At 41.0% G+C, this 20379-nt stretch overlaps 1 protein-coding gene across 2 annotated transcripts in view; it reads right to left on the bottom strand.

Annotated features, from left to right (window-relative positions):
• Positions 1 to 214: 214 nt before the first annotated feature.
• EFL1 (elongation factor like GTPase 1) overlaps positions 215 to 20379 on the bottom strand; it is a 128499-nt gene continuing 108334 nt past the window's right edge. For both annotated transcript variants that reach the window (XM_065871813.1, XM_065871814.1), the window contains 2 exons: positions 14807 to 14991; positions 215 to 403 (listed from right to left, as the gene is read on the bottom strand). In XM_065871813.1, coding sequence (XP_065727885.1) covers positions 215 to 403; positions 14807 to 14991 — 374 coding nt within the window. The remainder of the gene's footprint in view (positions 404 to 14806; positions 14992 to 20379) is intronic.

The raw sequence follows: 20379 nt of genomic DNA, 5'->3' as shown, positions 1-20379 counted from the left end.
AGAAGGCACCACTGCAATATTTATAACTTCTTGCCTTGTACCAGAACCAGTTACAAAAGCATTTTGGAACGCCCTCTTTAAAATATGATATGGATCAGCTTCATTGAAAGTGAATGCACAGAGATGATGCGGCATAAAGAAGTTTCCCCAGTATCGAAGCCTGGGTGATACTCCCTAACTTATTACAAAGAGAAGAATCTGCCAACAGTAGCAGTTACTTATTTTTGCTGAGGGTTCTCTGCTTTTCTGCGTGCTCCACAATCTTCTCTTCCACATAAAGACCCTTCCGCTTTCGTACCGCATTCATGTACTTCCGGGCCTGGTTCTCAGAATCAGCCTTTTCCCCAAAGTGCAAATACTCCTCCTCAGTGGTTGGTACCCAGAAGGGGTCGCTGGGAATGATCTTGTAAAAGAAGGTGACAGAATGTGCTAGATTAGACAAGTATACTTTCATCTCAAATGCCAACTCATAGTCTTAGCTTAAGAATAAAAGTGAGGCAATGAAGAGTTAAGCTTGCTAGAAATGGTAATAAACAAATATGAAGGATCACAGGCGGTATGGACAAATGGAAGTAGATTCAACAAAACTTATGACATACATATTATTCTTTACTCCTAGAGCCTTTACATAACACTAAGTAAGAAAACTATTAATTTTGAATAATATCATAGAAAAAACTCTCCCTTTCACTAGGATATACCTGGGTATCAGTGTCACTTCACTAATTTTGCCTTTGTCCTCAGCAAAGACCAACACACGTAAGTCCATTCTCGATTATTCTGAGCTTTTTGCTCCAAAATTCAGTGCAGTATTAGGAGCACGGTATTGCCTACAGATGAAGACCACATTCCACAAGATCAGCTTTACCAGTAATAACAGTGAGATTCTGACTTTTATATGCCTTGTTCTTTTCGTTGTTTTTTCTTATTTCTCAGTTGGGAGGAAAGAGGTGCTATTTCTCAAGTGGTCTCAAATCCCAACACTTTTCAATTTAAAATGCAGAAATGAAAGAAAAATTTATTTTATAATAGTCACTCTTCAACATAAAAAAAGGAAATTTCTGTGGACCAGGAAGGGAGAGGTTCTTGGAGGGAGAGAAGAGAGCCCACAGTAATACGTGAGGGCAAAAGCCCCATCCACTTCCCATAGGGAGCCAAGACAGCTGTGCACCAGGAGGGCCAGGCTTTTACTGCCCACTTAGGATGGGCCCAAAGCCACATAAACCAGGTGTGTGGGGACCAGAACCATCCACTCTTCTCTGGAGCTGGAATAACCATGTCTGCCAAGGGCTGTGGCTGAAAATGAGTTGTAGGTCATGAGATAAAAGCTGTCACCTTCTGAAGATCAGACTCGGCCTGTGCTGAGTCTGTTGTCCTGCACCATCCACACTGGTGAAGGCACCAAGCTGAGCCACTGCAAATGCTACAGTTAGAGCTACGGCACTCAGGAGGACAGAGGAGGAGAGAATTCCTGCTGAAAATGACCCTACCAGTAAGATATACAGAAGACAAAAGGAAATCCAGCACCATGAAAGACAGGTGCCAGACTCAACAAAAGGGAGAATGAATAATCAAATAGAGATAATAAGGTAATCTGAAGAGAAAATTCTAGAGAGTTCATTTAAAAATCCTCCAAGAAATAAAGGAGATGAGGGTGGGGAAGAGCATCCATAATACATTAGGCAGTTGTGAAAAAGAAAGAACTAGAAATCCCAGAAATTAAAATTTTAGACATTAAAATTTTAAAAAAACAAAGAAACTCGGTGGGTAGGTTAAACAGAGAACTGCTGAAGCGAGAATAAGTAAATTAAAAAGACATTTGATATTCAGAACATATAAAGAACTCTTAGAACTCAACAACAAAAAAACCCAAACAACCCGATAAAAAATGGGCAAAGGACTTGAATAGACATGTCTCCAAGAAAGATATACAAATGGCCAACAAGCAATTGAAAAGATGCTCAACATTATCAGTCATGAAGGAAATTTAAGTCAAAACCACAGTGAGGTACCACTTCACACCCACTGGGATGACTATTATTTAAAAAAAAAAAAAATGGAAAAAAAGCGTTGGTGAGGATGTGGAGAGACTGGAAGCCTCATGCATTGCTGATAAGAATGTAAGACGCTACAGCCACTGTGGAAAAGTCTGGCGGTTTCTCAAAAAGTTAAACGCAGAATTATCACACGACTCCGCAATTCTACTCATAGGTAGATACCCCAAAGGACTGCAAACAGGAACTCAAACAAGTATCAATACATATACATGCAAGAACACAGCAGCACTATTCACAACAGCCAAAAGGTGGAAAAGCCTAAATGTCCATCAATGGACGAACAAACTATGGTACACAATACATACAACGGAATGTCACACAGCCATACGAAGAATACTGATACATGCTAAATGTGGATACACCTCCAAAACAGTATGCTAAGTGGAAGAAGCCAGACACAAAAGGTTACATATTATATGATTCCATTTGTATAAAATGTCCGGAATAGATAAACCACAGACATTGAATGCAGACTGACGGTTACCCAGGGCTGGTAGGGGAGTCTGTGTGTAAAGCCCAGATCCAGGAAGGCTTTGGCACATCTCTAAATCCAAGGCAGGCGCGGAGGCTGGAGCGAATGTAACGCAGGGGTTGATGGTGCTGGTGCTGAAGTCAGATCTGCATGACTGGGGCAAGTTACTTAAAGGCATCTTGTGCCTTAGTTCTCTCGTTTGTAAAGGTGTAATATTAAAAAAGTCCTAATCTCCTATGATTGTATGAGGACTAAATGAGATCATCAATTTATGTCAAGTCATGCCAGGGATGCAGTAACAGCACATCACCACTCTCTCTGACACTGCTGAATTCAAGACTAGGGCTACAAGTGCAAGCACAGTTGAATGGAAGTGGAAGGGGTGAGTCTGGAAAGTGGATAGTGTCTCTGCGTGCTCTTATGAACCACCAGCCTATTGTGGCTGGAAAAACAGACCCACTCAAAGAACTGCTACTGCATTCTGTCCCCGGGAGATGAATCCCTTTGCTTCCACAGTCACCTCTGGAGACCCTGTCTGCCACTCTCCTCCACCACCCCCAGCCACAACCACATGTCACAACCTCCTAAGTGTGTCAAAGCACAGACCGGTGCCCTCAGGCTGAAGATGGATGACATGCTAGGTATGAGGACTCAAGTGTCATCAGGGTATACGTCTACAGAGGATAAGCAAAATCTCCAAGGTGCCATTAGCCAAGTATTAGCAAGTTGCTGGGGCCCTGCCACCCCCAAGTCTAATCTGACAAGGTACCAGAGTAGTGGGGTGATACTGCTGACCTGGAAGTTCCCACACACCGGTGAGTGGATTCAAGGGTGCTGAGAGGCTGGTGGAAGCCTGAGGGCAGGACAAAGGCAGTTGCAGGTGGGGATTTTGTGGCTAGAGACAAGTGGTTGGTAGGAGAGATTCCTGAAACTGGGTGGTGCCACCATACTGGCCCCAGCAGCCAGATGGGGCTGGACCAGTCAAGCCATTTCCCGGCCAAAGCCACTGAGGATCTAGGGTACTGTGTTGAAGCTGAGGCTCCCCTCCCCCTTTCCACAGAAGGCCCCCTCTTGCTTAGAGAGGGGAGGAAGAAAGTCAGGAAATGGAACATTTACGTGGGCAGTCATCCACAAAGACTATACTTGTAAGAGACTAGTTTTAAGCCAGTTATCAGTGCCCTCCTCTAACTAGTTGGATGATAAACCCATCACAGAATATAAAGAAGCCACATGTTCTTAGCAGGTCTCAGTGGTAGCAGTGAACACATCTTTAATCCAGTTAAAAAAAAGTGACACATTTTATAAAGAGAAATAAGTGAGGTGTTAGTTGGGAGATATCAGAATCAGACTGGCCAACTGAAGACCAGCGTGTCCTCTTTTCAAAAATGTAACTTCAGAGCTTCAGAAGGGTCCAGTTTTGCCTGGGCCCTCAGCGTATATTTCTGAGGTTTGCTCAGTTTGTTTCCCGAGCCGCCAGGGCCACTTCCTGTGCCCATCTCCAGCTGCCCGGGGGACTCGACCCGATGCGGGCCCACTGCCCACACCTCTTCTGTCCAGCACGGGCAGCTGCTGTTTTCACCTTCACTCCTCCTGTATCTGTGTGGACATCTGGAAGCTTCTTGCCTCGACATGCCAAACAAAGTCTCAGAAAAGGGGCAATGGGGTACACTTTACCAGAAAGTGACTGGCCTGGTCCAGTCCCACCTGACCGTGTTAGGGTCATTTTGAATTTTCCCAGTGGGGTGATGACAAGGCCGCCCCAAAGGCTGTCCAGGTGATGCTCCACAGAAAGGCATCCTTGAGGCGACAGAGCAGAGCTTGCTATCAGTTTGGAAGAAAAGATGCTTTCTTCTAACTGGCTCACCCAGGATTCACGTGCCTACAGTGAGAATGTTTTTTTTTTGGCAACTCCACAGCCTAAAGAGGATGCCATTTTCTAACTCACAGGAAGAAAGGCACCCAAGTGCTAGCTGTTGTCCTGAGCATTACTACAAAAAAAAAAGCCTAGAAGAAAAAAGATTTGGGAGCTCTCTTTCAATACTTTGCCCAATTTTCCCTATGGTTATGGCTGGCATGTGGCAAACACCATGTCCAAAATACACTTCTTCCGTGCGATTGTGATCACTTCTTCCTTACCCTAACGTGAACTTTAGCCCACCCCTCAGCAGCGAGTCTTGAGGTTATGCTGACATACATGTAGATCAGCACTGGCTGGTAATATTTTTCCTTCTGTGTCTGTTATTAGTTCCTTTTCTTCCTTTTTCATAGAAGGGTAAAACATAGAAAGAGAAATTATGAGATTGCTGACTTCAAAGGTTTCCTCATGGAAAATGCCTGTAATTTTATTTTCTCTATTTTTTGAAGCACTTTCTCTCAAAAGCTCTTGATTGTAAATTACATGGTGTGGTAGAATACAAATGGAAAAAAGTGCCTTGGAGTGAGAAGCCAGATCTCAACAACTGTGTTATTTCTAAACCTAACTATGGGGGAAAACTGAGACAGCCAGAAAAGATCAGATCAATGACACTTAATTATAATGTAGTTTTCTAGACTTTCAAAAGATTTGAAGCTTTTGGGAACAGGACCATGACAGGTGGCAAGGGGATGACAGAAGGATGGTACAAAACTGGAGCAAACTTTCCTTGAGTACATTTTTCTCTCAAGTTATTTATTAAAGGGCGGATTTGTAATGATTAGCTGTAACTAAGTCAAAAACTAATATATTTTTAAAACTACTACTAAGTATGTCAGATTAACTTTCAGCCTCCCCGCCCTTTTTTTTTTAAATTTTGAGAAAGAAAGGAGACTGAAAAACCATCATGGTTTTCACATTGACAAAAACTGCCTGCTTTGTAAAACTTTGCTGTTTTATATTAACGGTTCCTAAGTACTTATTATCCTCTTTTTCTTTGGTATTAGTATTTCAGGTGGGCATACAGATGACCTAGGTTCTGGGGGGAGGGGTAGGTAGGCACACATTTTCTATAAAGCTCAAGACAGTAAATATTTTAGACTGTGGGCCACATGGTCTCTGTTGTAACTACTCAAGTCTGCTTGAAAGCAGCCATATAAAATACGTAAATGAATGGGTATGGCTATATCTGAGTATACTTTATTTACCAAAACAGGTAATGGGTCATAGTTTGCTGACTCCTGAATGAGTTAAAGACTATATTGCCCAGCCTCCTTGTCAGATGGAGCCTTGTTAGATGTGGTGGGATGATGTGTTCTGGGCAATGGACTTGGGCAGCATCCTCTTAACGGGACTATGCCCTCTTAACGGAGTATGTCCTCTTCCCATTGCCTATTCTTAATGGCCGGTATGCAGAGGTGACAGTAGGAGGTGAAACAGCCACTCTGGACCATCCAAGCGTTGAGAAAGGCAGCAAAGGAGCAGAAGCCTGGGCTCCTTCCACAGTGACCTGCACACCAGCCCTGGACTGCCTCCTGAAACTCAAGAGAATCTTCTGCTTAATTTGAGCCACTCCACTTTGAGATCCTTTTGATAGAGCAGCCTTATCTGTTTCCAGATATATAGCTGACAATTGGGAAATGGTGAGAAGTTTATAGATCTTTAAAAAAATGTGCTTTATAAAGTCACTTTCAAGGACAAGGGTGACTACAAAATGATGAGGGGACTTCCCTGGTGGCGCAGTGGTTAAGAATCTGCCTGCTAATGCCGGGGACATGGGTTCGAGCCCTGATCCAGGAAGATCCCACATGCCGCGCAGCAACTAAGCCCGTGTGCCACAACTACTGAGCCTGTGCTCTAGAGCCTGCGAGCCACAACTTCTGAAGCCCGTGCTCCACAACAAGAGAAGCCACCGTAATGAGAAGCCCGCGCACCGCAACAAAGAGCAGCCCCCGCTTGCCACAATGAGAAAAAGCCCGCGAGCAGCAACAAAGACCCAACGCAGCCCCGAAGACCCCACGCAGACAAAAATTTAAATTAAAAAATAAATTTATATAAAAAATAAAATGAGGTATTTTAAACAAACAATAGAATAAATGAATTCAAATATATAATTCTTCCAATAATGATGCCATTACAAGAGCTCTGAATATGTTTTAGATCTGTATTTACAGAGAACCCCAGGGATCACTTAACCTATACACTCTTTGTTCTGACCAAACATACTATAACCCAGTTTTCTGCACCAGTGCTGATCAAGGACATTTTCTTTTCTTTTTTGAATTTTATTTTATTTATTTTTTATACAGCAGGTTCTTATTAGTTATCCATCTTATACATATTAGTGTATACATATCAATTGCAATCTCCCAATTCATCCCACCACCACCACCCACCCCCCGCCACTTTCCCCCCTTGGTGTCCATACGATTGTTCTCTACATCTGTCTCTCTATTTCTGCCCTGTAAACCAGTTCATCTGTACCATTTTTCTAGGTTCCACATATATCGTTAATATACTATATTTGTTTTTCTGACTTACTTCACTCTGTATGAGGGTCTCTAGATCCATCCACGTCTCTACAAATGACCCAATTTCGTTCCTTTTTATGGATGAGTAATATTCCACCGTATATATGTACCACATCTTCTTTATCCATTCGTCTGTCGATGGGCATTTAGGTTGCTTCCATGACCTGGCTATTGTAAACAGTGCTGCAATGAACACTGGGGTGCATGTGTGGTTTTGAATGATGTTTTTTTCTAGGTATATGTCCAGTAGTGGGATTGCTGGGTCACACGGTAATTCTATTTTTAGTTTTTTAAGGAACGTCCATACTGTTCTCCATGGTGGCTGTATCAATTTACTTTCCCACCAACAACGCAGGAGGGTTCCCTTTTCTCCACACCCTCTCCAGCATTTGTTGTTTGTAGATTTTCTGATGATGCCCATTCTAACTGGTGTGAGGTGATATCTTGTTGTAGTTTTGATTTGCATTTCTCTAATGATTAGTGATGTTGAGCAGCTTTTCATGTGCTTCTTGGCCATCTGTATGTCTTCTTTGAAGAAATGTCCTTTTAGGTCTTCTGCCCATTTTTGGACTGGTTGTTTTAATATTGAGCTGCATGACCTGCTTATAAATTTTAGAGATTAATCCTTTGTCTGTTGATTCGTTTGCAAATATTTTCTCCCATTCTGAGGGCTTTTTGTCTTGTTTGTAGTTTGCCGTGCAAAAGCTTTTAAGTTTCATTAGGTCCCATTTATTTGTTTATTTTTGTTTTTATTTCCATTACTCTAGGAGGTGGATGAAAAAAGATCTTGCTGTGATTTCTGTGAGAGTGTTCTTCCTATGTTTTCCTCTAAGAGTTTTATAGTGTCCGGTCTTATATTTAGGTCTTTAATCCATTTTGAGTTTATTTTTGTGTATGGTGTTAGGGAGTGTTCTAATTTCATTCTTTTACATGTAGCTGTCCAGTTTTCCCAGCACCACTTATTGAAGAGACAGCCTTTTCTCCATTGTATATCCTTGCCTCCTTTGTCATAGTTTAGCTGACCATAGGTGTGTGCATTTATCTCTGGGCTTTCTATCCTGTTCCACTGATCTGTACTTGTTTTTGTGCCAGGACCATACTATCTTGATTATTGTAGCTTTGTAGTATTGTCTGAAGTCAGGGAGTCTCATTCCTCCAGCTCTGTTTTCTTCCCTCAAGATTGCTTTGGCTATTCAGGGTCTTTTGTGTTTCCATACAAATTTTAAGATGTTTTGTTCTAGTTCTGTAAAAAATGCCACTGGTAATTTGATAGGCTTTGCATTGAACCTGCAGACTGCTTTGGCAGTAGAGTCATTTTCACAATATTGATTCTTCCAGTCCAAAAACATGGTATCTCTCTCCACCTGTTGGTATCATCTTTAATTTCTTTCATCAGTGTCTTATAGTTGTCTGCATACAGGTCTTTTATCTCCCTAGGTAGCTTTATTCCTAGGTATTCTTTTTGTTGCAATGGTAAATGGGAGTGTTTCCTTAATTTCTCTTTCAGATGTTTCATCATTAGTATATAGGAATGCAAGAGATTTCTGTGCATTAATTTTGTATCCTGCAACTTTACCACATTCACTGATTAGCTCTAGTAGTTTTCTGGTGGCATCTTTAGGATTCTCTATGTATAGTATCATGTCATCTGCAAACAGTGACGGTTTTACTTCTTCTTTTCCAATCTGTATTCCTTTTATTTCTTTTCCTTCTCTGATTGCTGTGGCTAGGACTTCCAAAACTATGTTGAATAATAGTGGCAAGAGTGGACATCCTTGTCTTGTTGCTGATCTTAGAGGAAATGCTTTCAGTTTTTCACCATTGAGAATGATGTTTGCTGTGGGTTTGTCATATATGGCCTTTATTATGTAGAGGTAGGTTCCCTCTATGCCCACTCTCTGGAGAGTTTTTATGATAAATGGGTGTTGAATTTTGTCAAAAGCTTTTTCTGCATCTACTGAGATGATCGTATGGTTTTTACTCTTCAGTTTGTTAATATGGTGTATCACATGGATTGATTTGCATATATTGAAGAATCCTTGCATCCCTGGGATAAATCCCACTTGAACATGGTGTATGATCCTTTTAATGTGTTGTTGATTTCTGTTTGCTAGTATTTTGTTGAGGATTTTTGCATCTATATTCATCAGTGATACTGGTCTGTAATTTTCTTTTTTTGTAGTACCTCTGTCTGATTTTGGCATCAGGGTGATGGTGGCTTCATAGAATGAGTTTGGGAGTGTTCCTTCCTCTGCAATTTTTTGGAAGAGTTTGAGAAGGATGGGTGTTAGCTCTTCTCTAAATGTTTGATAGAATTCACCTGTGAAGCCATCTGGTCTTGGACTTTTGTTTGTTGGAAGATGTTTAATCACAGGTTCAATTTCATTACTTGGGATTGGTCTGTCCATATTTTCTATTTCATCCTGGTTCAGTCTTGGAAGGTTATACCTTTCTAAGAATTTTTCCATTTCTTCTAGGCTGTCCATTTTATTGGCATAGTTGCTTGTAGTACTCTTAGGATGCTTTGTATTTCTGTGGTATCCGTTGTAACTTCTCCTTTTTAATTTCTAATTTTATTGATTTGAGTCCTCTCCCTCTTTTTCTTGATGAGTCTGGCTAATGGTTTATCAATTTTGTTTATCTTCTCAAAGAACCAGCTTTTAGTTTTATTGATCTTTGCTATTGTTTTCTTTGTTTCTATTTCATTTATTTCTGTTCTCATCTTTATGATTTATTTCCTTCTACTAACTTTGGGTTTTGTTTGTCCTTCTTTCTCTAGCTCCTTTAGGTGTAAGGTTAGATTTTTTATTTGAGATTTTTCTTGTTTCTTGAGGTAGGACTGTATTGCTATAAACTTCCCTCTTAGAACTGCTTTTGCTGCATCCCATAGGTTTTGGATAGTTGTGTCTTCATTGTCACTTGTCTCTAGGTATTTTCTGATTTCCTCTTTGATTTCTTCAGTGATCTCTTGGTTATTTAGTAACGTATTGTTTAGCCTCCATGTGTTTGTTTTTTATGTTTTTTCCCCCTGTAATTGATTTCTAATCTCATAGCGTTGTGGTCAGAAAAGGTGCTTGATATGATTTCAATTTTCTTAAATTTACTGAGGCTTGCATTGTGACCCAGGCTGTGATCTACCCTGGAGAATGTTCCGTGTGCACTTGAGAAGAATGTGTAATCTGCTGTTTTTGGATGGAATGTCTTATAAATATCAATTAAATCTATCTGGTCTATTGTGTCATTTAAAGCTTGTGTTTCCTTATGAAATTTCTGTCTGGTTGATCTGTCCATTGGTGTAAGTGAGGTGTTAAAGTCCCCCACTATTATTATGCTACTGCTGATTTCCTCTTTTATAGCTGTTAGCAGCTGCTTTATGTATTGAGGTGCTCCTATGTTGGGTGCATATATATTTATAATTGTTATATCTTCTTCTTGGATTGATCCCTTGATCGTTATGTAGTGTCCTTCCTCGTCTCTTGTAACATTCTTTATTTTAAAGTCTATTTTACCTGATAAGAGTATTGCTACTCCAGCTTTCTTTTGATTTCCTTTTGCATGGAATATCTTTCCCCATCCCTTCACTTTTGGTCTGTATGTGTCCCTAGGTCTGAAGTGGGTCTCTTGTAGACAGCATATATATGGGTCTTATTTTTGTGTACATTCAGTGGGCCTGTGTCTTTTGGTTGGAGCATTTAATTCATTCACATTTAAGGTAATCATCAATATGTATGTTCCTATTACCATTTTCTTAATTGTTATGGGCTTGTTTTTGTAGGTCCTTTTCTTCTCTTGTGTTTCCAACTTAGAGAAGTTCCTTTAGCCTTTGTTGTAGAGCTGGTTTGGTGGTGCTGAATTCTCTTAGCTTTTGCTTGTCTGTAAAGCTTTTGATTTCTCCATCAAATCTGAATGAGATCCTTCATAAGTAGAGTAATCTTGGTTGTAGCTTTTTCCCTTTCACCATTTTAAATATATCATGCCACTCCCTTCTGGCTTGTAGAGTTTCTGCTGAGAAATCACCTGTTAACCTTATGGGAGTTCCCTTGTATGTTATTTGTCGTTTTTCCCTTGTTGCTTTCAATAATTTTTCTTTGTTTTTAATTTTTGTCAATTTGATTACTATGTGTCTTGGTGTGTTTCCCCTTGAGTTTATCCTGCCTGGGACTCTCTGCGCTTCCTGGACTTGGGTGGCTATTTGCCTTCCCATGTTAGGGAAGTTTTCAACTATAATCTCTTCAAATATTTTCTCACGTCCTTTCTCTCTCTCTTCTCCTTCTGGGACCCCTATCATGTGAATGTTGTTCCATTTAATGTTGTCCCAGAGGTCTCTTAGGCTCTCTTCATTTCTCTTCATTCTTTTTTCTTTATTCTGTTCCGTGGCAGTGAATTCCACCATTCTATCTTCCAGGTCACTTATGGTTCTTCTGTCCCAGTTATTCTGCTATTGATTCCTTCTACTGTATTTTTCATTTCAGTTATTGTATTGTCCATCTCTGTTTGTTTGTCCTTTAATTCTTCTAGGTCTTTGTTAAACATTTCTTGCATCTTCTTGATCTCTGCCTTCATTCTTTTTCTGAGGTCCTGGATCATCTTCACTATCATTATTCTGAATTCTTCTTCTGGAAGGTTGCCTATCTCCACTTCATTTAGTTGTTTTTCTGGGGGTTTTATCTTGTTCCTTCATCTGGTACATAGCCCTCTGCCTTTTCATCTTGTCTTTCTGTGAATGTGGTTTTTGTTCCACAGGCTGGATTGTAGTTCTTCTTCCTTCTGCTGTCTGCCCTCTGGCGTATGAGGCTATCTAAAAGGCTTGTGCAAGTTTCCTGATGGGAGGGACTGGTGGTGGGTAGAGCTGGTTGTTGCTCTGGTGGGCAGAGCTCAGTAAAACTTTAATCCACTTGTCTGCTGATGGGTGGGGCTGGGTTCCCTCCCTGTTGGTTGTTTGGCCTGAGGCAACCCAACACTGGAGCCTACCTGGGCTCTTTGGTGGGGCTAATGGCGGACTCTGGGAGGGCTCATGCCAAGGAGTACTTCCCAGAACTTCTGCTGCTAGTGTCCTTGTCCTCATGGTGAGACAGAGCCACCCCCGCCTCTGCAGGAGACCCTCCAACACTAGCAGGTACGTCTGATTCAGTCTCCTATGGGGTCGCTACTCCTTCCCCAGGGTCCCGATGTGCACAGTACTTTGTGTGTGCCCTCCAAGATCGGAGTCTCTGTTTCCCTCAGTCCTGTCGTAGTCCTGCAATCAAATCCCGCTAGCCTTCAAAGTCTGATTCTCTAGGTATTCCTCCTCCCGTTGCCGGACCCCCAGGTTGGGAAGCCTGAGGTGGGGCTCAGAACCTTCACTGCAGTGGGTGGACTTCTGTGGTATATTTGTTCTCCAGTTTTGAGTCACCCACCCAGCGGTTACGGGATTTGATCTTATTGTGATTGCGCCCTTCCTACCATCTCATTGTGGCTTCTCCTTTGTCTTTGGACGTGGGGTATCTTTTTTGGTGAGTTCCAGTGCCTTCCTGTCAATGACTGTTCAGCAGTTAGTTGTGATTCCAGTGCTCTGGCAAGAGGGAGTGAGCACACGTCCTTCTACTCTCAAGGCCATCTGAATGAGATGGACGACTTGTCATCTCTAAGATATTCAGAAGCATGAGCTGCAAGTTCTGAAGGCAGTTTTCAGCAATGGCAGCACGAATGAAGAAAGTGTTTCACTTCTCAAGGTCATTGCTTTGAAGTGGAATAAGTCTCTCTTCAGTTCTAAGCATCATTTAGCTGCACTGTCCTGTAATCACACATCTGGTCACTAAAACACGTGGGGCATAACGCTAATGTTTACCATTAGGAACATCAGTAATATACTTACACTATAGACGTAGTTCTTCAGAAGTTGCCTTTATAAATCCATTCCTTCTACTTCTTACTGGTTTGTGTTTTTATGTAAAAGTTGAGTGCCAAAAAGCAAAACCAAAAAGCTAGAGGTTTGGATAAGTGGGAAATTACTACCCATAAGTGTGGGCATTAACAAATAACTTAAATGTTTTGTGCTACTGTTTTCTACATAATGAAGTACAGCAATGGCGTCTATTCAGATATAGGCCAATAAAACCATCAAAACATCATTTTATTTCTAGAAAAAGATGCAAGAAAAATTTCATAGTAAATCAGTGTTAAAATGTAGTTTGTACTGACAACCAAAAAAAATGTAACCTAAATTAGAACAATATTAACTTTAGTTCTATCAAGTACGAAGAACGTAACTTTCTCTTTTCAAGGAGAAGCAGGCACAGTTGAGTGTTTTGGACTAGCAACTTCACTTGTATCAATTTAGATGATATGAACTTGCCCAACTAAAATCAAATTTGCCCTGTCCGAAGTTAGTTTTGCTGAAGTGTCACCTTTCTTTACTTTGCCAGATTCACTTGACTATAGAATTCATTTTAAAGAGAAAGTTCTCCCTCAATTATTCCCATTCCTCTATACTGTCTAAATTTAAACTGCTCGTTGGAAGCATTCTAGAAAAAGGGACCCAGCTGGCTAAAGAAAGCGAAAGGAGTAAAAAGAGCTTAGCACTGAACCCAAACCATGAGCTTTGTTTATAAATAGTTTAAGGAAAAAGTCTGGATTTGTGTGAAGTTGAGTGCAATGCCACACTGCTGAGAGAGAGCCAAAAGGAACATGACACGGACTCTAAGAATGTTGACAAGAAAACAATCTTCATGCCAGGGAGGGCCTACCAGTGTCAGGCACTAGGCTAGATATTCCATATACCTTATATCTCAGGGGCAAAACAAACTCAAGGAGGTTCCACAATTTGTCCAAATAAGTGGCAGAATTAATATTTGAAACCAGGACTTCTCAACACCAAAGTCAATGCTCCTTCCACTAAACTATACACCTCCACAGTACAAGAGAATAATGTGGTTACTTAGGTTCCCTGTAAACAGTGACAACAACAGAACTTTCTTAAAACCACCTATCAAACTTACAACCTGCAGTTTAAAAATGCTATTCCTGACCTTAAGGCTTTGTCTTGAAACATAACACAATGCTTTCTGCTCATGCCCTACAGCTTTTCTTCACTGCTTCTCACACAGGCACCCTCCAACCCAATGTCCTTCTCTCCTCCTTAGCTGCTAGCTTCTACCTTTCCTTTCAGGATCTGTTCACAGAGGCCGGTCTGACCTCCCCGTCCTTTCTTGTTATTATTTTCTTGCCCTAAGTTAAAAAACAATGTGTTCACAATCTTGTCTTCTCTCCCAAGCAATGTGGACCTGTTAAGTTTGCATTTCTGATTACAGATAAGGTTTGCCTTTCACCTACCGTTTCCTACACTGACAATGAAGTGTTTTGATGAGCCATTTTATTTCACAACACTTGAAAGCCACAGGAGCCTCGAATCTCTATAATGGGGACTGAAGAATATGTAACACGTAATAATTTAAAGGTGTCCCTTGTAAGAAGCATAACTGTTTGCCTTTAAATGCTAGAAGTACTTTTACCCCAGAAGAAACAATACCTTAAAGTTTCACTTTCAAAATATCTGTGGTTTTCTTATCTACAATATTACCTTTGGAGGGAAAAAAGGGATTAAATGTTCTGTCTTAAATTTTACATCAAATGAAAAAAAAATGAACATATATGTGTGTGTGTATTACAAAGCGCATATAACCTAAGGCTCATTCAATCTGGATGAAAAAATGCCATCTGCTTTGTCCTGTCCATTTGACTGAGCAGAGCCAGAGGAAGGCCACATGGCCTGGGAAGTCGTCTGCTACTCTTGGCGCCATCTATAAGGAAGCACATCCGTAGATGCAAAGGAAGGAACGAGGATTTGGATTCTTACCTCCCAATGGCTAAATATCAGCTGCGGGCTGGCCAGGCCACTTGTCCTCTTCCTAATTTCATCAGCAAAGCCAAAGCTTTCGGCCACAGGCAGCACAGCCTTGATGATGAACATGTCCGTCCCCTCTTTCATTTCCTCTTGTAGCACTCGACCTTCTCTCTTTGACAAGACCGCATAGACCCGACCTGCAAAGCCATATACACCTTTTAAATTCATTGACCAGTTACATGTCTTGAGCGACACAAAGATGGGACTACTCCTGTACCCTGTAACAATCAACTAATGATTAACTTTGTTCCCAATAATTTTGGTTTACAAAAGCATGGGAAATTTTCAAGTGTTTATTTAAACAGTAAAGCATGACAATTATAGAAAAATTAGAAACAAATGATAACAAAAGGTGAAATCACCCCAAACTGCATTACCCAAGGACAATCCCCTCAACACAGCGTGAGAAGCAGGAGACTTTAAAAGGACCTTTTGATATAATTTCACTACGAGGTGTCTTTGGGTCTGAAATCCAACGAGATGAGTGTGACTGGGCTTTGTAAATGTTAAAATATTCTAATAATTTCAAGACATTATTAATGTGATAATAATTATCATGATGACAAGCTATTTGGGACTAGTAAGCAATCAACTGGCTCAATGACATTTTTATACTAAAAATTAAAGCCGCAACATATATATGCTTGCTTGTATTTGTTTTAAGCTGATACTATTTCAGTGGTACAAATATAAGGGTTTTATTACCTGAAAACTGATAGTCTGGAATCTTTAATGTCTGGTAACAATTTTTACTGCCACGTCACAGGAATTCTAGCAAATCCTCTTGGCTAGCACTTTTATTTCATTTTTAGGCACAATTCTTTCTTCCACTCACGAGGGAGACCCCTTCCCCTCTGACTGGCTTCTCTATGACTGCCTCTGGGCGCTCAGACTAACCATTCAGCTAGTAAGCAGAACAGACTGCAGAGAACAGAGATAAACTGGAGGTCACAGACAACTGGAAGGAACTTGCTTTAGCTAATGGGTACACTCATTAAAGCCCCCACTTTCACCTTCCATTTAGAAAAAATAATTTTAATTACGTAAGTGATCTATAAATATATTATCCTTACAAATTTACACATTGCAGTGAAGCAGAGTGCAAGTCTCCTCTGACTACCACACTGAGCTCTGGACTCTGCCCTCTGTCCTAAAAAACTGGGTGGTGATCTGGTGTGGATGTCACCCACCTTACTTATTTTTTATTTTTTAGACTAGGCACTGAGGACACAGGGCAAACTTTTCTCTCTGACTCAGATTTCCCCCTGGTGGTGGTTATTGGGTAGGATAAAGGAAAACAAATGCCAGGAAACCCACTGTGTCGCAAGGCTTAAAAATTTAAAAAAGCCTTAAAAACTCCGCAGGGCCTTCTGCTTCTCTTGGCTTAGCATCAAAACAAATAAATTAAAAATTCCACCAGTGATGACAGGTACAGTTGTCCTCTTCCCCACTCCCACGCCGGCCTCCACAGTTTCGCCTTCTTCCTGCCCCACAAGCCCTAAGGGACTGCCTCTCGCGTCTTCACTGTGTGCTCTTTCTTTAACACCCAGGCTCTACCGGTTGCCGAGCTCTATTAAAGCTGCTTCCTTGAAACTTCACAATAATTTTCATATTCCTATCCTAAATGTCTTTTTCTCAATCCTCATTCTCTGATTTCTCTGCGGTTTCTGCAGCTACTGATCAACACCCTCTCTGACAAATCTTTCCAATCTTAGTGTCACCTTCCTTTGACCCCTGGCCCTCTAACAACCATCATTCTACTTACTGTCTACTACAATAATTCTTAAGGGTATGACTTCTTCCTAAGAGTATTCTTTGAGGCTCAATACTCTTCTCCAAACAAACTTTCCTTTCAGAAAGCCCATTCATTTCTCATTTGTGTGGTTTAAATTATTAACTTTATGTCTGGGATTCCTGGGACTCTGTTTCTAAGCCTGGCCTCTCAATGGACCTCCAATCTCACATTTACTGGGACTGTGGCTGCCAGGGCATCTCCACGGTGGAGCGCAACTTCCTTTTAAATTCAACGTGTCTAAGACACAATACATTTCCTATTGCAAAAGGCAACTCCACTCCTCAATTTTGAAGTCATTTCTCCTGTCATTCACACTAGAAATCTCAGAGTCAGAGAATCACAGAACAGTGGGCTAGAAGGGAACTCAGGGGTCAAGTTCTACCACAGTAGTCATTTAGATTCTGCTTGCATACGTCTAAAACTCACTTCCTCCCAGGGCAGGCCATTCCATCTTTGGACGGCGCTGACTGGTAGACAATTCTTGAGCCCCAAGTTTCTAACCATCAGGCCCAGTTTTTTTTTTTTTTTTTTTTTTTTTTTTGCGGTACGCGGGCCTCTCACTGCTGTGGCCTCTCCCGCCGCGGAGCACAGGCCCCGGACGCGCAGGCCCAGCGGCCATGACCCACAGGTCCAGCCGCTCCGCGGCACGTGGGATCCTCCCGGACCGGGGCACGAACCCGTGTCCCCTGCATCGGCAGGCGGACTCCCAACCACTGCGCCACCAGGGAAGCCCTCAGGCCCAGTTTTTGTCCTATGGGACAGGTTTAACCCCTCATCCACAGACCAGCCTTTAAGCTACTTGAAGACAGTATTCAGCCTTCTCTTCTCCAGTCTGAACACCTCCTCTTTCTCTGTCACGACCTTCCCTCCCTGTTTCACCCTGACCGCTTTCCTATTTGAACGACTACAATTTATTTACATTGCTTTTGGAAAGCAGTTTCTAGAACTGAAAGCCATATTTTAGGTACAGTCTGAAAAGCTCTTGAAAAAAGCAGAATAATTAGTGTCTTTATTAGTGATCCCCTCTAGGTTATATATGACTTGCCTGAGATTCTTGTGAGAAAAAAAACTTACTGTAATAGCTACCACGTGTGAACTAGTCATCTTTATTTACTCCTCTACCTCACTCTAAGGAAAGTTTTAAGGTGGTTTATGGAAGTAAATACCAAACAATGGGGTGGGGAGAGAGAAAGAATGAGTAAATTGGGGCAAAGAGACTATGAGGAGCTGGGCCAGCAGGGACGAGCCGCCTGGCTGCTGCTGCAGAGGCTGGCTGCTCCTCCCCTGCTTCACGGGTCATGCCAGCAGGCTTGGATCAATCATTATAATTGGAACTGAATGTAATTAATCATGTAATTTTGGGCCATTCCATTTTAATTCCACTAAAACTAAATCTTAAAACTGGGACACAGTGATGGATCACTGAACAATGGACACCAGCTATAACAAAACCTTCCAATACACTTGGCGCTCATGACAGGTGTGTCCAATGCTTGGATGCACTCAGGGACCCTTCTCCACTGCTGAGGTTACACTGAGAAATGAATGCAGTCCTATCAATGAGGATTTCTGATCATGTGGCCCCTGACACAATATTCTGATACCCCTTCAACTGGTCATAACACCTCAGGCATTTGCTCACTCACTCAAAGGAGGATCACGGTGCGCCCTACCGTACGCAAGGCACCAGGGGAGAGGCATCCGTCAGGAAAGAAGTGGCAACAGAAAGGTTAATTGCCTGACTGGTTTTGATGAGGGCTCCACTTTTAACGACTACACTATAAATGTCTCAGCCTGTACTCCAGGCCCTCTATGACCTGGCAGGAGCCTACCACTCCAGCTCCTGAAACTGCCAGACCCTAGAGCACAGAGCACAGACTCTACACTCTAAGCCAAGGTAAACCCTTCACTGCCCACAGGACACGTTTGAGGTTTTTCCACTCTGAGCTCACAGCTTCTCCAACTCAGAATACTCTTAGCCCAGCTTTATAGTCAAATCCTTTTCATCATTTAAAGACCATTCAAACATAACTCGTTCCACAAAGTGCTCTGTGAGATCCCAAGATCGAAATAATCTCTTCACCATTTGGGCTTTACTGAACCTAATCTGTTCTTTTGTGGCATTACAGATTCTTATATACACATTTTCTTCTTCCATAATAGGCAGTTAAGATTGGTCTGCAGATTCTACCATCTTTAGAGCTGAAAGTTTGGCAGTTAAACGTATGTTATTTTTTTTTCAGAATTTAGGAAAGGAAGCAGCTGTCCACAGCAATGTTTTCTCTAATAGTAAACAAACAGGAAACAATGTGAATTTCCAATTTGGGGATGATGGGAAGTAAATTACAGCACATCAAATTGATAGGATATTATGCAGAGGTTAAAATGAAAATTATGAATACTAAGTAGCCGAATGGAAGTGTGTTTATAAAACAAATAATAAATGTAAAAAGCAAAACATCAAACTGCCTCTACCATAATGCATAATAGCTATGCAAAATGTACTCTTATGGACAAAGATGGTAAAAGAAAATGAAAAATGATAGGCTGACTTCCAAGGTGGAAGATTTTTCTTTCATCTTGTGGTTTCTGTTACTGTCGGTAACACTTGTGGTATAACTTCAATTAAAAACACACACACACAAAGAAATCGGTGGGCATTTCTTATGCTTATAAACTAGGTCACACAAACCTCTTTTCCTTTTGTCACAGAACAAGCAGACTGCTAAATCAAGCAAATGTGGTCGACAGGATGCAGGTGGTCTTCAACCAAATATGAGATAAAGTGTGCTGTGGACGTAATGGGGAACGTGGGCTGGTGGCTATTAGATAGAAATGGATGTTAACAAGTCACTCCCACCCTGGAAGGATGTCCTTAGTGAACTGTCAGTGCTCTGTTCACAGCTCTGTGTCCTTACTATGATAATCAGCCACTTAAAAATTCAGAAGGCATGGTGATCAAATCCAAAGTTGACACGAAGCTGGCAAAGGTAATAAATTCTTTGACAGAATCAGGATAACTAGGTAAGGACCCAAATTTAATAAGACACAGTATGGGTAAATGCAAGGTTTTACTGTTGGGTTCAACCAACCAGTGTCCAGGATTAGAAAGGTAATGCTGCATAGCAGTGTCTATAAAACCAACTGGAAAGGAGTTTACTTTAAGTTCAACAGAGGTCTTCAGTGCTGTGGTACAAAGAAAGCCAATTTAATACCTCGTTGATGAACTCAAAATTATTCCATCCATCATCAAAGCCCATTTCAAAGTACAATCACTTTCAAAAGATTTACCCTGTTTTGAATTTTGCTAATCCAAATTTCTCATAAAATTTCACTAAAAACCCATATTTATTCACTAAATTCAATTGTATTTTACTAATTGTTTTACATACTTAAGCTTTGTCACCTTAACTTATTTCTCAGAGCGGGAACCATGCTTAACGTAGTGCTGGCATATATAGCTCAATAAATTTTTGTTGAATTAATGAAATGCTGGTGAAATATAAAAAGAACTCCAAGTACGAAATAAGAATAGGTTTTTAAAAGTAGACAGTAATACTTACTAAGAATGTTTCTGATACATTAAAACACCTATGTTTTAACAATATAAGCATTTATCCCTACAAATAAAATAGAAGCCCTATAATAACTGTAGATGTGAGTAAAACTAACAGTAACAGAAGACGTTATATTTTATATGTGAAGCTACTGCCAAAGGTAAAAACAATGG

This window comes from Phocoena phocoena, chromosome 2, assembly GCF_963924675.1.
Source record: "Phocoena phocoena chromosome 2, mPhoPho1.1, whole genome shotgun sequence".
NCBI classification, from domain to species: Eukaryota; Metazoa; Chordata; class Mammalia; order Artiodactyla; family Phocoenidae; genus Phocoena; species Phocoena phocoena.
This window is presented reverse-complemented; position numbering and strand designations above follow the sequence as displayed.